General features: G+C 33.6%; 1 protein-coding gene across 8 annotated transcripts in view; it reads left to right on the forward strand.

Moving 5' to 3' along the window:
• Positions 1-2,768, forward strand: part of wupA (troponin wings up A) — a 113,402-nt gene extending 110,634 nt beyond the window's left edge. For all 8 annotated transcript variants that reach the window (XM_081751012.1, XM_081751011.1, XM_081751010.1 and 5 more), the window contains 2 exons: positions 1,392-1,452; positions 2,495-2,768. In XM_081751012.1, coding sequence (XP_081607138.1) covers positions 1,392-1,452; positions 2,495-2,511 — 78 coding nt within the window. In that variant the 3' untranslated portion in view covers positions 2,512-2,768. The remainder of the gene's footprint in view (positions 1-1,391; positions 1,453-2,494) is intronic.
• The last annotated feature ends 15,384 nt before the right edge of the window (positions 2,769-18,152 follow it).

Raw genomic sequence — 18,152 nt, forward strand, 5'->3', positions numbered from 1 at the left:
CAGCGTTAAATAAAGGATCTTTAAGTTACATAGCTGCTTTAGACATCATCCATTTAAGTTACAGTTATCTATGTTTAATCGATTTACTTGTAATATCTGAAAAGCGGACTTTTGCTTTATAAGATGGAACTCAATTTCTTCCAGTTTTTTAAAAGTCATTCCTAAACGGATTTTCCCAATGTCAAGACCTAACTAAATCGCTTTCTTGTACATGTGAAAACGATGCATCTATTTCATTTCATAAAAAACTTTAGATCCCTTCCATCTTAAATGAGTTTTCACAAGAATTCAAGTAGTTAAATCACTTCTTCCTGCACACAGATACGGTAGATTAATTTAATTTTTATGAAAATCATTACTACTCTTTCCAAAATTAGTCGTTTCGCAGTCAAAGACTAGCAAAAGCATTTTCTTGCCCGAAACTTTTGCATTCATACCATTTCAAGATAATTATGATCCAGCCCTAAAGTAAGTTTCTCAAAGTCAAAATTTAACTAAATAGCTTTCTGGAATCTAAAAATGATAGATTCACCCCATGCCATGAGAATTGTTTGACATGTTTTTCAGGATTATGTTTACAATCTTATAAGAATTCCCTGCTTTAGGATATTCGATATTTGCTTCGGATTAATTACCCATTTAAATACAGTTAACTATAGTTAGATAAACATTTCATTTCGTACTTATTCATAGATTTATATGTATGAAATAAGAAGTACTTTCTGAATTGATTTACATTGTTCTATTTATTTTATTATTTATTTGAATACTAGTAGAGCCTCAGATTCTCTTTGAAAAAAAAAATCGCATTTCCAGTTTTCAATCAGATTGCTTTCAAACCAAATGTTAACTTGAAATTTACTCCCAATTTGCAAATAACCAAGAATAGAAAAAGAATAATTTTGTTCGCTTCATGTCAAAATATAATTAATTCATAAATTCTTATGGGCGTGGATGAAACATTAATATTTTTGCTTGGCAATCGAAAATTCACGATTCGAATTCAGAGGCCTGCCATTTTTAATTACTATAGATGAAAGCCGGACTTGTGACTTTAAATACATACGTACGTCTTCGCAGACTTCCTTCACAAGTATTTTTTTGTTTCTTGTTGTTAATGTAGTGTAAAATTGCTTTCCATATATATATATTGACAACTACACGCTACATCTTTCACCCATGCGCGTAAGAATTATTGAATTATTTATGTTTGACATGAAGTAAACAAAATTATTCCTTCTCTACTCTTGGTTATTTGCAAATTGGGAGTAAATTTTAAGTTGAAATTATATACTGTATGCAACTTCGTTCATATATATGTAACTACATAGTAAGATATATACACGAAATTTTGTTCATAAATAATAAATAAATTTTATTTTGTGTTTCAGGCAGGTGATAAAGCTGCTCCAGCTGGTGATGCTCCACCAGCAGAAGCCCCACCAGCAGAAGGTAAAATTATATTAATAGTTTTCTTGTCTCTCTTGTCACTGTTGTATATACACATGCACACACATACACACACACGAAAAAAAAAATGGAAACAATTACTTCAACGTTATACAGTAACATTTGAATTAATTGAAGGAAAAAATGTAAATAATTACTTCAACGTTATAGAGTAACATTTGAATTAATTGAAGGAAAAAAATGTAAACAAGTACTTCAACGTTATACAGTAACATTTGAATTAATTGAAGGAAAAAATGTAAATAATTACTTCAACGTTATACAGTAACATTTGAATTAATTGAAGGAAAAAATGTAAACAAGTACTTCAACGTTATACAGTAACATTTGAATTAATTGAAGGAAAAAAATGTAAACAATTACTTCAACGTTATACAGTAACATTTGAATTAATTGAAGGAAAAAATGTAAACAATTACTTCAACGTTATACAGTAACATTTGAATTAATTGAAGGAAACTTTCTACCATTCAGCTTAACCGGCGTTTGTCTAATTTTGATGAAATTTGATATGTGCCTCCCTCAAACTTTCCGAAATATTCATTCTATTGTTTGGAGTTGCAATTCTTCAATAATAAAGGGGATAAAAGCGAATAACATCCACCCCATGTTGCAAGTTTACAAATATGTATACGGAACAATTTTCCGGGATAAACTACGTAAAAATTATTCAATTTTGATAAAATATAGTGTATATTTTCTTTAGGGCATCCCGATCATCCCCTTGCTTGCAATTGAAAAAGGTCAAGAGCAAGTGGGTTAAAGAGGATAAAAGAAAATAAATGCCCCAAAATTTTGAAGTTCCCTTATTTAAATAATATAATAGAACAATTTTATTCGATAACTTTCACCGAAGTGACTCGATTTTGGTGCAATATGGCATATCAATTATAACTGTCTTTTTTTTAATCTTTTTTTTTAATGTTAATGTTATTTATAATTCTGTATGTCAAAATATGTATTATATTCATTTATTTTTCGAAAGCGTATTACACTGAACTGTATTTGTTTTCTTTATTTTCAGTTGCAGCAGAATCATAAGTCGTCCGCCACAGTTGTTGATTTTTATAAACATCGTCACAAACTGTTGCCACTTGAGCTGCTTTGTGTAGCAGCGTCTTCTTCCTTGTGTATATACAAAGTTTACAGATTCTTTATTTTTCTGTTTGAAAATATAATATTTCATATATATATCATTTTGTTCTCAAATTTGGTTTCTCATATGTAGACTTTAACATGGCATTATTTATGAAGACAATAAATATATGTATATGTAATGTACAAAACAAAATCTTGAGTTTATATCAATAAATATTCTTTCTATACAAACTAATCTTTTGAGATTAATTTTATTTTTTATGAGCCTCTGAATCTAACGATTCGACCGCCAGCGAAATAATGCGTCCTATTTTGACTTCAATAGGAAACGTATTACCGACTTATTTCGACTTATTTCGCCATATTACGTCATGAGGAAACATAAAAATTTAGAATAAAGAAGAAAGCAATAGTCTTTATATATTCCAGTACCATGTTATAAACTTTTACACAACATAAATACTGCTGCTTTCTTCTCACTTAACTCCGGCATGCATAGGATATTCAAAAGTTAATTTATCCAGTTTCTACTTTAAAGGGAGGCAGGATTCTTGCTGTTAATCCTTGAAACAGAATTAGTAGGGAAATATATATATCTCAGAGTTATTTGAAAATAATATAAAAATTATTAATTTTGTCACATACGTTACCTATTCCAATAGCATTTTCAAAGTTTGAAGTAGTTATTCTACATTGACAAGTAGGTTATGTGATGCAAAATAAAATCACTACAATCGTAATCAGAAGTTTTTTTTTTTTTTATATATAGAAATGAAAAATATAAAATTTCTTTTTTAGTGAGTATCTTTGTTAATTTTTTTAGAAAAAGAAACTTCAGTCCTATAATTGTTTGTCACTTAAGTCACTCTCTGGTTCTATGAATTTCCAACACATGGCAGGATTCAAAATACAACGTGTCATGGTTAGTTTTGTTCTCTGAAAGTTTTATGCTTCAGTGTAATCAGTAGCGCCGATGTTCGTTATACGTTTTTGATTTTGTGAAAGAAAATATGTAGATGAATGCGTAAGTAGGTTTAATATGTGTGACCTAAGTTACCAATGTTTCAGGACTGTTTATGTTGCTAAAAAATTATACTTATTATATTCCGAAGCGCTGACCTATCGTTTTTAACCCACAAAAACCCAAACATTGTGCAAGTAAGAATTTTTGAACAAAACTTTCATGGTTCACTAAATGAGGGTCTTAGATAACAGAAATGTCCAAAAAAGTGTTTTTTAATGAATTGGAAACCCAATGTGACACCTGTGACTCAGACGTAGTAGAGTAACAGACGTAGTTTACAACTTTAATTTAGTACATGAACAATTACTATTTTACCAGAGTAATTATTGACTGTTTTAGATACAGGAAAAATAAATTATTAGAGTTAAATACTTACTTATCATAGGAATAAATAAAATATATCCGGAAACTGAAGGGCGCTCGAGAACTTCATGAGCCACATGCAGCTACTGACAAGAAAAGTTGAATAAAATTGCTAAAACCTGAAGAAAAGGAACGAAACAAAGCTTGCTACAAAGGTTCTTGTGTGGCTGGTAAAGTACAATGAGTATTTGTGTAAAACGTTTGAAACTAACTTTATATGGTCAACAGGAAATCAATGTGATACCTGTGATACACTGGAGATTAGTGGGTTAAAGTATTAAAACAGATTACATTGCGAGTTAGTAATATGATAAGTTTTTCTTTAAAATATACGAAATCTCACACACGTTACCAAATGTATCTGTAACTTACGTGACCATAGTAACTTAATGTGACTTTAAAAGAACGCCTCTGACATAGAATAAGAATTATCTCATCAGTAATTGTCATTCTATAGCACAATGATATTAATAAGAATCTCCAAAGTAAAATTATTTCCTCTTTCAATCTAATGGAAAACAAACGCCGATCGACAGACTTGAATCTGCAATAAAATACGTCAGATTGGCTTATTGTTTTTCAAACATAAAAATTCAGTTTTTTTTTTTTTAATTTCTTTGGCTGAACTACTACTGTGCTGATATTATTAAATGCAATAGCGCGTTTGGTGCGAAAGTTCAAATAAGTCTTTTTTTTTATGTTTTAAATCAAATGTTGGTCACATTTTTAAACATGATTTTCTTATGAACCATTTCATTATATATTCTAATCGTTTTTCAATCTTTTATAAATATGTCAAGTACAAGAAAGATTATTTAAAACATCTATTACTATCATTTTTTTTATTCTTTTATATTAAAATATAAGAGAAAATTTTAAAAAATGCAAACGAAACATAAATTAATTTAAAAGCGTAATGAAGAGAACTTAACTTTTCCTGCGCACTCGGTATATTTTATCTGCAAATAGATAAGTACTGAGACGGAAGAAAATGGAAAATTTCAATGTGGAGTCTGATAAGTGTTTTAAGAATTTAACTTTTTTCTCTTTCTTCTACTAAAATCTGAACTTTAGTACAGTAATTGTACGTACGTGTCACATATGTTACTTGGTTGTCACATATGTTACTTTCGTACATTGTAGCAAATTTCCTTCAATAGAAACCGTTAAGAAATATTTGCTTCACACGTCATAATGCATATTTTGTATAGTTCCGCAAAAAAAAAAAAAAAAAAAAAAAAAACACTTCCATAAGCACAAAATAACTCGCTTTAGTAAAGAAGCGCGTACAATAATGTAAGTGACTAGAATTATTACATCTTTCTAAAAACGTTAATTTATCGTAAAATGGAGAAGAAAAGTGTACGCCAAAATATGGAATCTTTACTTAGAAGTTCGAAGGATCATAACAAAAATGTTCTTTTTGTTATTTATTGAAAGTCATTTCTGACTTTTTTCTTGCATGACCTGTCGGAGTTGAATGAGAATGGCCTATACATATATATATAGCGTTTTATTTCTAAAAATAAAGGTGCCGGTACGCTGGACATTAGGTTCAAAATGGTAAAAACTTGCATACCTTTTCAGGATATTAGTATTATTATTAACAATAATAATTATAATGTCCAGTAGCATATCACTGCAGTCTAATAACTAAAAGCTCTTACGTACATATATAAAGATGCTTTTAAAATATATGATTCCTACATCTTAATTTTATAATACAATAAACGTAATAATAATGTTCATAGTGAATAAAACAATTAATTGGAAAGATTAAAATAGGAACTGAGCAAAGACTCCTCTACGGAGAAAGCACAGAGGTAGAGTCCCAACGGAATTTTTGTACTGGGTTTCAGTTTAGTCGAATTTCAGCGACAGACAAATTTGTTGGGATTATTTCGTTGTTGGAGGTCAGTCTTTTCAGGGAAAAAAATATCTGGTTGGTTCAGAGCCTTTATGGTTTATATTACCGTGAGAAAAAGAATGAAAAAAGAAGACACGAGGATGTGTCAGCGAGTGAGAACACAGAAGAGCCAAAATTTTCCTGTTTCCTGAATACAATTAACTGACTTTAGGAAGGAACAAAGGTTCGCAACTCTTTCTCTAGAAAGAAAAAAGGGAAAAATAATAAAAACTTTGATTTTCAATAAAACTATATATTATTTACTATTTGGTATTTTCGAAGTTTCAAGTCAACCCCTTTTTAAAACAGAAGAGGAAAGATTCTGCCGTACCGTTGCGTACCGCCAGAAATAAAACTATATATATATATATATATATATATATATATATATATATATATATATATATATATATATATATATATACAGGGTGTTTAATAAGTAATGGTCATAAATTAAACCGTAGATAGTACACGCCAAAACTAACAAAAAAGTCTTAGTAAACATGTGTCCGCAAACGCTTCGTAACGGAGATAGGGGCTGTTGAAAGTATGGGAAAATGAAATTTAGAGACGAATATCTCAAAAAGTATGAATCGGACAGAGGGCGGTCCAATGAATGACTATCAAAGTCAGACCTGCGCTATGCAGAAATGCATGGTTGATAACTATGCAATGCGCGCGCAAGGGATTCCCCAAAGAAACGGAGGGATTCCCGGAACGCGTGCTATAGGCAGTGGACGAAAACCCAGGAACGAGCACAAGACGTGTGGGACTTGCCGAAGGCGTATCCAATGCTTTCGTATGACACATTCTCCATGAACAGCAGTTGTACCCATACCATCTGCAACGTGTCCAACCTCTGACCCCCACAGACTTTCCGGTGAGAATGCAGTTTTGTCAGTTTCTCCGAAGACAAATTACTGGCAATCATCATTTCACTGATGACGTCCTATTTACTGATGAAGCACAATTCACCCAGGATGGCGTTGATATTTCTTTAACCGTGTCAGAGATCATTTACATGCCCGAATCGGACGAAAGTGGATAGGACGAGGGGGTCCTATTGCTTGGCCACCGCGCTCCCCGGACTTAAATCCTTTAGATTTCTTTCTCTGGGGCCATGTGAAATCGCAAGTTTATTCTACCCATGTTGCAACATTAGAAGACGTTCGAGAAAGAGTTGAACAATATGCGGGCATATTCAACAGGATGCCAAAATGTTATCACGAGTACGTGGATCTTTGCGAAGACAGGTACGAGCATGCATTCGCATGAATGGACGACACTTCCAACATTTACTTTAATGATTAAGTAAGTTAATTTCTTATGCAACTCTTCTGTAGTTACACATCTGGGTATTTACTGTTTACCTCATGATTAATACTGTACACATTACCAACATGACGATTTCTGTTTGTTGATATGGACAAACACGACATGTCCATCATTTTTCGCTTGTTGTAATACACTTACGCGTTCAACATGCGGAATGTTTCATATTCGCCTCCCACATACTCAAATGTTGTAATGCTTTTCCCATTGCAACCCAGTTTGCGGATATTCGTTAACTGCTTAGCACATTATGCTTCATCATTTCCTTGCATACCGTTTGATTTACCTAAGTGCTGCTACACTTGTACGTATGCATTAGTTGTCGGAATTCTTCCTGGAGCCATTTACAACGTACATCACCACACTTCGATTGCCTCCCTCATTTCCTGCTGGTTATGCAATCACACACGGCAAGTAAACATTGTCCGCCATTTTGTATCTTTTCGAACTTTCAACCTGGTACCACGACTTATGAATTACTGGTGGATAGACTCGCTCTCGATGTTCATCTCGAGCCCCTTTCCCTTGGACAATTTTCCGGGGATCCCTCCTTTTCTTTGGGGAATCCCTTGCGTGCGCATTGCAGAGTTATCAACCATGCATTTCTGCATAGCGCAGGTCTAACTTCGATAGTCATTCATTGGACCGCCCTCTGTCCGATTCATACTTTTTGAGATATTCGTCTCCAAATTTCATTTCCCCACACTTTCGACGCCCCTATCTCCGTTACGAAGCGTTTGCGGACACATGTTTACTAAGACTTTTTTGTTAGTTTTGGCGTGTACTATCTACGGTTTAATTTATGACCATTACTTATTAAACACCCTGTATATATATATTACTTCATATCTCAATAAGATATTAAGTTGATGCATGTTTAGTCACAACAATAAACAAGAGACACGCTTCATATTCAAAGCATATTTAATTTGGACTGTTACCTTTGGAAATAAATGTGCCAATGTGTTTATTCCAGCGAAATCATTTCCCAGGCCACAGCTGATTTGAATAGTTGAAAAACTATAAACATTTTATGTTTTCTTTATTGGTTTGACCGCAAGGAAAATTTTTCCTGGGAATGACGAATGTAAGAATTGTGCTTCGCTGCAGCCAAAAGTATTCAGCCGATCGAGCTGAACTTTAGTACACAGATGAAACTTAAGAAGAGCAAGGCCTGAAAGGTCGCTGCTGATATAAGTTAAAAGGGTGGTTAATAAATCGCAAAAACTCATAGACCACCTACATGTGTAATATATCAAAATGTTTCCCTTTCTGTACTAAGTTGAACAACATATAGGTTAGTATAATTCACGCCTATATTGACCTATATACTAGACAAATACTAGTTTATTGGGGTGAGTTGTTTTCAGCTGAGTTTGTCAAAAACGAATCATCCGATTTTATTCATATTTCATAAATAAATATTTTATTAATAATCTGGTAATATGGTGTAATTGCTTTGTTCTGAAAAATCTACATGGGTGATTTTATTCGAATGATTCCTTTTTTAAAATTAATTCACACGATTTTGTTCATGTCATAAATAAATACTTTCATTAATAACCCTAATATATGACATAAATCACTTCTTATGAAAAATCCACAAAGAATAGTTTAATTTTGGCAGTAAGTTCTTTTAGGACATAATTTTCCTAAGACTTCATAATTTTGTTTGTATTTCAGAAGAAAATGTTTCATTAACAAACTACTACACAATGTGATTGATTCTACCCTAATGCGACTCTTCCCAGGGAAGTAGAATGTACCTTCGCTGTAGAATGAGAATAATTACGACTCATATTGTTGTCCTTACTATGACAGCCAATTCTAACCCATTTTACTCCCAGCCATTTTACTCCCAGCTCCTCGCAACGTCTGAAATGAAACGCTTATTGTATATCGCAAAGGTCGAGTCGACGTTTGGAACTAAGCAGAGGATGAATCAGTGATGCCAAGGGTTAAGATTTTAACGTGAAAATAGTTGATTTTATATAACGAGTGTTCGACGGCAAAAGAATGACTGAAAATCGACATGAAAATTAGCATTTTAAAATGATCCATAACATTTTACAATTTAAAACCCACATGTAAACAACTACTTCATTCTTTTCAGGAATTGTGTGACTCGCCAAGTCAATCGCATAAATATAAGATCGCCACTGACACTATCGGAATTTTATGGTTCTCTAAGAAGAAGGTCCACAGAAACAGCAATATTTAAGTTTATTGAAAAAAAAACTAGACGTCATTTAGATAAAAAGGAGCTATCGACAATATATATTCCTAGATTTATCCAAGGTTTTTGATTACAAGCCTCGACTTGTTGCTTAAAAATATTAAATGTATGACATAAGGGATATCGTATGTAATTCTTCAAATTACATCTTCCAAACTGTAAGCAAGTATTTGAAATTTGTAAAAGCAGCAATTTTGGTAAAGAAATACCCTTTGAAGACTTTGAACTCCACGTAAGCACCAGCACAATTGATATATTCGTAGATGTTTCGATGACTGCTTATCGTCATAAGTCGTGATAATAAAGAACTATTTACATTGGTTTGTGAACTCACCTAACGCTAAGTTTTCAGTTCTTAGAAAAAAAAAGTCACTGAGTCTACGAATCAATGTATAAATATCCTTTCACTATCAAGTACTGATGATGATGACGAGCAGTCATCGAAACGTCGTCAAATACTAATGCAAATGCTTAACTGGAGTTCAAGGTCAGTATTTCTTTATCAGTTCATTTAGTAATCTGAATAGTTTTTATCAGGGGAAAGCTGCGTTAGTCATGCTGTGTTACAAGGTTTGGTTTTAGATCTTTGTGGTTTCTTGTAGCGTATGTGAATGACCTAAACTGAATGTTAGGGCATCCAATTTGACAATATTTACAAACAATCGACACGTGCTTATATTCAGAAACTCCAACCATTTTGGCCTTACTATTACTATGGTGACAGACGGCAGAAATACCAGTGACACCACTGGTCATGTGACGATGAAGGATCACCAGCGCCATCTATTAAACCAAGAGGATTTCAGCGACAAGTATGTCTTCGGCTGGTCTAATCCCCTTCCTTAGCTTGCAGTGGAGCTTCGGAAGTACATTACCTAACCTAATCCTTTAGCTTGCAATGGAGCTCTAGGGCTCCTTTCCCTCTTGGCTTGTAGAAGAACCTTGTAGGGACTTTTACTTCTCTCTTTCTCTCTCTCAGCTTGCAGTGGAGCATTGAGTGTCCTACTACTTCTTACGTAGCTTACTTCGTGAGGACTCTTTCCCGAGAACGTCAGATCGAGGGGGGACATATTTTAACCCAAATATTAGAGAATTTGTACTTACTGGTATCATACTGTTTTTGAGTGGAATATTATAATAAAATCTGGTAGTGGGAGAAAACGATACCGGACTATAATTTTTTTCTACCTATGCTTTACCTGCACAAGCAGTAATCGGTATATATATTGACATAGGCAAAAGATACTAACTTGATTTACCTTCGCAAATATCACACTATATATAATTTATACAAGATTTAACATAATAACTGCTGCCATACTCCTACTTTGTCTTGCAACACTCTTTAACTACTACAATATAAATAAAAATTAATAATTTAATTCTACATTAACTATTGACGTAACAATTTCCGCCACCTAGCTATTAACTACAGAAGATCGTTTCATCCTTATAGTACGATCCTCCACTAGACTGTAAAATTCCTTTTTCCACCACCGATCATGTTTAGTATGATGACACTAGTGATGAACAATTACATGACATCGGAGCTTCAATTGAAAAAGATTTCTATTCAGTACAGAAGTAAGCTACGTAAGAAGTAGTAGGACACTCAATGCTCCACTGATGCAGTTTAGCTCATTCGCTCTCGCAGACTTTCGAAAGTTCCTCAAGTGTCGTGTTGTGGCTCGACGTTTTGTGATGTTCCATTATGATAGGCCAAAGGCACAAAGGTCCATGTAAAGGTCTTTATGAGCGCCATCTAGTGGACGATAAATGAGTTTATCACCACTAGAGAGAGGCAAAATATGAAATTTCATATTTTAGACTATGCCTCGTAGGACAATGAGAACACAGATCTTAATATTTCATGGTATGCTAAATTGAAATCTCATGTTTTAAATTTTCATATTTCATAATATTTTGGCAAATTTTCATTTTTAGTAAAAATTTTGATATTTCTTCATATTCTGTATATCTCGTATGCCCAAACTAAATTTCTACCTTCGTTGAAGCAACTGATCTTGCATCAGCCCAAGTTTAAGCGCATTTTCCCTCCTCCATGTAAAAAATGGTTCCTTTGTTTTATCAGGTCTTCAGTAACGGACAGAAGTTCATATTGCAGTTATACTTACTAATAGAGAGAACTCTTCTAGTGAGTGGAAGTTCTAGCACCTCTATTACTGATGCCAGATTTTAAGGCAAATTGACATTCCCCATTTGGTGCCGGGAGGCATCCCGACATCGAAAGGTATCGAATCTTATAGTATGATCAGAACCCGGCTGCGTCTAACCCATAATCTAGAAATCTAATGGAAACCAGAGAGGTATTATCTCAGATTAAAGCTTAAGTACTAACTGCACTACCGGAACTAAGACCACCATTTAGAAGTGGCATCAACCCAGCAGGATGTCTCTTTACACGTGCCTCTTTTTATAAGAAGGAAAAACAATGTCAACGTAAGACTTACTTACAAGCCCAATATATTTAACTTTAAAATCTTACTCCACAATATCTCACGAGAGAGCACTGAGAAAACTGAGATGTTAACAATTGAACATTCTCCGGCTTCTATCTTTTGCTTTATTTGTGGTAGACAACATCGTGTCTGTGGGATTTCTCCCACATTCTCATTTCACAAATTCTTCCATCATTATTTACTTGCTTTAATCATTGCCTCCCTCAGCCTAAAGGGCATAATCGTGGGACGTTAAACTGAAAGATTTCATTTTTACATACAAAATAGATGAAGAAGTAAATAACGTGTTCCATCATTATTCTCGAAAACTACGCATGAGAAATTACCCTCAAGCATCTCATTTTGTTTAGCTCGTTGTGATCTATCGATTTTTAATCTCTCTCATCTTTGGACACTTACTTTTTCGTTAATCGTTAGTAATATTATAAAATTTACCAGAAAATAAAGAAAACATTACAATACGATGCTATAAAAAATACACTAAGGACTTCCATGAAATATCTCATCAGATAGGAGAAGGAAAGGGAAAAGGAAGCTACGAAACGTCCGGTTGGGTACCATATTGAAATGCAGAACATTAGATATTACAGCATAGTTAGAATTCCAATATGATGCTGAAGTGGGTCGTTCACTGCTTCTTTTCTATTCTTTCATTTTAATTTTCCTTCGCTCCTTACCTGATGGTCTATTTAGCGAAAGTACTTATAGTGCGACTTTTTTTTTTTTTCAGTACTTTCAGGCAAATAATTTGTTTCCCATCCCCATTTCGAGATTTCTATCTTCTATTATAAATAACTTTTTCAAAGTTCGAATTCAGTGGTCGGACATTCTGACTAGGGGTTTTAGAGGGTTTCTTCTCTAGGCCAGACCTCCAGGCGTTGGTCGGAGTGTCCGGGTTCGAAACATGAAAGGTGCGTTGCAAAATGATACCACCATCGGTTTTATTCAACACAATTTACGACTGAAAAGAAAATGATACCGAAACATAACGAAGATTGTGACTTTGTGGTATGTGCTGGATAAAAAAATAGACTACACAATCCTGAAAAGTCTGATTTTGCTCTTGCAAAATGATACAATTACCGTGTAATACGGGACGTTTCTTTGCACTAGTGAAGGATGCTGGGGCTATAAATCCTTGCAAGCAGGAAACCAGGTAAACACAATATTGGATGTGTAACATGCTTTTCGTATGCAGAACTGACAAGTAGGAAAATGGTCAAGGAAATCTGTCTGAGTATGAAATGGAGCAAATTACCGCTTATAGTTCTGAAGGAATGTCGACCAGAGCTATAGCTAGAAAACTTGGGTGCACCCCGTTTGGTGAACAATTATTTGAACCTGGGAGCAAACTATGGGGTAAAAAAAAAAAAAAAGTCAATTTGAAGACCACTGAAACTATCACCGAGTGGTAGCAGTACAAGTCTAGGACAATTGTCACGTGATCCCTCCATTAACGTTCACAAATCAACCCTTCGCCAAGCTGTGTCGCCCCGTGTAGCGTAGTCGCTAACGCTCTCGCCTTTGGTGCAAGCGGTCCCGGGTTAGATTCCCGGTGGGGACACATGGTGGAAAAAGTTTTTTTCAGGCCAGCCATGCTGAATGGGATTTTCCTGGGTTTTTCTCATTTACACCAGTCAAATGCCAGGGTGGTACCTAACTTATAAGTCATAGGCCGCTTCCTTCCTTCCCTTTCCCCGGATAGTGTGCTCGCCGACGGAGGTCATCCTTCATATATGACAGGCTAAACGGCCATAGATGTGGAAAGCCCAGAAATCTAAATCCTATGCCAAGCTGTACAATAATGCAACGTGTTACAATACAAGGAAAAGAAGGTACAATCTCGATGTATGTATGTGTGTATATATGTGTATATATATATATATATATATATATATATATATATATATATATATATATATATATATATATATATATATATATATATATATATATATGTGTGTGTGTGTGTGTGTGTGTGTGTGTATACATATATGTATATAAAACATGTGGTGAAAAAACCTAATCATACAGGGAAAACGTGCAAGAAACAAGAAGAAGCCTAAGGTAAAAAGAAGAAGAAGCCAATAGGTAAAAACATAAATACGCAGAGAACACAGATACCAAACACACATACAGAAATACACAAAAAACAAGCAATCTAGATTCAAACTTATTTGTTAAATTCTTAGTTTTTTTTTTTTCGTTTTTGTAAAATTTCCCTCTTTTTGGTCTCTTTTCCTTCCCTATCCTTTCCCTCCCAAATTTTCCTATTTTTTTTTCTTTTTTCACTTATGGAAATAAAGAAAAAAAACAAAACTACTATAGAAATCATTCGCAATGATGATAACTCGTCGGTTTTCGAATGCTCTAGGTAACCGACTAAGAGTAACGCGACTGAGCGAATGTAAAAAAAAAGAAAAAAGAAGAAAAATCTCGATTCACAGCCGATCACAAGAGCAAGCTAGATAAAAGAGCATGTGGGCTGGAAGGAAAAATGGTGACAAGTAATCTTCAGTGATAAAAAAAGAATTTAATTTGGACGTGCCAGAAGGGTGGGCTTGTTATTGGTATAATTTGAGAAAAGAGAAACAGAGCTTTTCCAAACGGTAGCAAGGTGGTAAGTCCATAATGGTTTGGGGTGGGTTTAGTGCTCATAGTAAAATAAATCTGGCTTCCCTTTGTTGTATAAAGACCACTGATATCAAACTATGCCAGAAGATACGCTGCTTCCTTTCGCTAATGTGATTAGTAAATCTTTATATATATGTCAACAGGATAATTCCACTATTTATGTGGCTAATTCCACGAAAGAATGTTCCAGGAAAAAAAAAAAAGCGTGTATGAAATGCATTAGCCTGCAATCTCTTCGAACTTCAATCCAATGAAAAAATATTTGGGGTGTGTTGTGTCGGCGAGTGTATACTGGAGATAGACAAAACGGTAATATCAAGTCCTTGAAAGATACCATGATTGCCGCACAGGATGAAATTGATGTTTCCATCTTACAGAAATTAGTGAATATCATGTTTGATCTCGTTTTCCAACTAACTGTGGAAAACGGCTTACATATAGGGTATTAAGTACAGAGGTTATATTAATTTGCAACAGTGTATTTGTTCGTACAACCATTGTTCCTTGTTTTTTCTAGCCATTCTGCCACACAATATATGTAGGGTAATTGATTCGTTTCTGCGATTTATGATTAGTGTTACACTACATATCAAATCATGTTTATTTTCCACCTTTTACTACCTATATGCAATGGTCATATCATTTTGCAACGCACTTCACTACGAGTAAGCAAACTACATCTACGTATTTAAATTACAAATTAATAATCTGAACCTTTATGCCTTATACGGTTTAGTTAGTTGTTTACAAGTATTATTTTATTTAACCAAAAGCTAGGTTTAAATTTTCTTCATTGTTGCATCCATATTATTGCGCGACACTAACACTTTAATTTAATGACTTAAAATTTAAAATTAGTTTCGATGGAAATAAATTGTACAATGAGTTTTCTGTTTAGAATCCTACAAGGGTTCGAGGCAAGATGGCGTCAGGATAGGAAGCACTGTTTCAATTTCAGTTTAATACCATGTTTTGTTTAATACAAGTGGATTTTTTTTTAAAGAATCTTTTATTTTGGACACAAATTTTAAAAAGTGTGGACATTCCTGGCGTCACTACTTTGTTATATTCACAATAATTTAATTGTATAACCATATTGTTTAACATGGGCAATATCGGGCTGTATACCTGCACCATTTTGGTTACAGCTAAGGTTGTGACCACGACAATTTTTAGAGCAAACTAATTTTGTTTTATGCTATGAATTATACTACTTTATAACAATTTATAGTGTAATAATCGACATGGCTAATGGCTGCGACATTCCATTTATAAATACCACACAGTGTTAATAAGAATAAGAATCCTACAACAAGAAAGGTAGGAGTTCAACGTGGATGCTGCTGCGAAAAGTGATGTTCCACTTGGAATCCATTCTGTTTTTATATAAACTATTTTACGTGCATGTGCAATCTTTTTCTATATTTGACAATTCTTTTCTAGTGCATTCCCTCTTTGGGTGTGTTTTATAACAATTCACCTTTGTGCCGCTTCACCTCCGAATTTAATCAATATTTTATAATTGTGATAAACTATTCGAAATCAGGCAATTTCAATTCGTCCGTGACATTCATTTTTTTCTTACTCAGTTTTACTGAATATTTTTAATCAATTCTCGTTTTATAATCAATTTCTAAATAAAACAATTTCTGTGGTTTGGTCAACATAGCTCTACAAATGCGTCCGTAGTTAGTATTTTACCCATTAAATTTGGGTCTTGAAGAAAGAAAGAATCCTATAGTACCAACACATGATAGGAATGACGATACTAACTCTGCTGTAAATTATATAGTTTGTGTTTCGGGAAAGTATATGCAACAAACCTGTTCAAAATAATCCAGAGTATTGTCACTATATATCAGTCAGTAGTACTCAAAGCTCTTTGATCAGACGACAGAAACAGAATGTTAACAGTTGATTATCGAAATTTGTGTTCAGATGAACTTGAAGTTGACCTGTCAACATTTCCACAAAACGATTCTCGAAAATAGGATTTTACTTGATGCAGCGAAGTGAAAAAAAAAAAAAAAAAAAAAAAAAAAAAAGAGAGAGATATGTCTATACATTAATACTTTACGTTATTTTCATTTAGTTTGGTACAGTATACGTTTGATTAGTTGTAAGTAGTTTGTGCGTAAGAAGTATGTGTGTTACCATAATCAATCATCTGTTAGTTAACAGTGTATTTTGCTACATATACAGTAGATAAATAAATAAATAATTTCTTAAAGAAAATATAAAAAACTGTCAGTTATTTGTGGCAACGAATTAGCGCCCCGAATATTCGTTTTTTTTATTTTCTCGAAAAGTACGCATGAGAATTTACCCTCAATCATCCTATTTTGTTGATCTCGATGTCATCTATCCATTGATATGTGTCTTATCCTTGGACAGTGTTTTTAATGACAATTTTAAGTTATCTATATATTAAAATGCTAGATTTATATGTATGTGGTCAAGAAAGTTTATGTTTGTAGTCAGTTCTTTTGATAGTAAGTTCTCGAGATCCATAGACTCTAGAAAGATACCGTTTTCACTAATCGATTGCAAATTTTGTGAAAATTGTTCAGTTTTAATTGAATATGGCTGTTATTTCTTTCTTACATTTTTTAAGGGGTACACTGAAAGTGTTGAAATTTGAAAGATCATACCCTACGAGTTATACATTCCAATACCACACATTTGTATACTGGGTTAGTATATCTCTCCGGCGTTTGTTTCAATGGCCAAATGATAACGAAAAACGAAGGATAATCATTTCTCCAATCTAAGATGTATCTTTATTGTTTGTCCAATGAATACCATATGTCACTGACATTATGCTTATTTCACACTGGATGCAAGAAAGAAAATACTGATGATACAAGAAGTAGAAACTCCAACCGGAAATAGGCTCAAATATTGCAAACGGTGCAAGATATTTAAAAAAAAAAAAAATAATCGATAAAACCTCCCCTTTATAGTAATCCCTTTCCGATTTTTATCAAGACATCTTTCACTTGTGTCTGTAAAGGGACATGTACAGATGTTGTGAGGAATGACAAGGAGTTTCATGCTCATATGTGAATGATACGCTCATATGTGTAGAGAGCGCAGGTTCAGCTAGTATCTCATTAACACACTACGTATTGTTGTCTTGGTAGTGTAATGATAAAGAGCCTAATGAGGATGTATTTCAGTATCGATTTCATCTCAATAAATGGCATGGACTTCGAAGAGCATCAACTTTTAAGTTAAAAATTATTTAGTGTTTTCCCATTTCTTCAAAAACTGCACTTGAGCTTTTATATTCACGCATATTATTTAATTGAACCCAGTAAGATCTATTGATTGCAGTATGTCTTGACTTGTTAAATACTAATAATATCATAGGTTTGATTCATTAATTAGGAATTAGTGGAGAAGTCTGCAAAATGGTAATGTTATTAGTTAGTTAAAAAAAAAAAAAAAAAAAAAAAGAGAGAGAGAGACAGTTATAGCTAAAGTTAGAAGTAACAGTGGCAATAAAATGGAGGAATCTTCAGTTTCAAAATTTGTGTTTCCAATTATACAAATGTGGCTAACTGGTCTCCAACTTGCACACGGTTTGGTTCAATCTGGTAACGAACC

The sequence above is a fragment of the Thermobia domestica genome, chromosome 3 (assembly GCF_964235325.1).
Source record: "Thermobia domestica chromosome 3, izTheDome1.hap1.1, whole genome shotgun sequence".
Lineage (NCBI taxonomy): Eukaryota > Metazoa > Arthropoda > Insecta > Zygentoma > Lepismatidae > Thermobia > Thermobia domestica.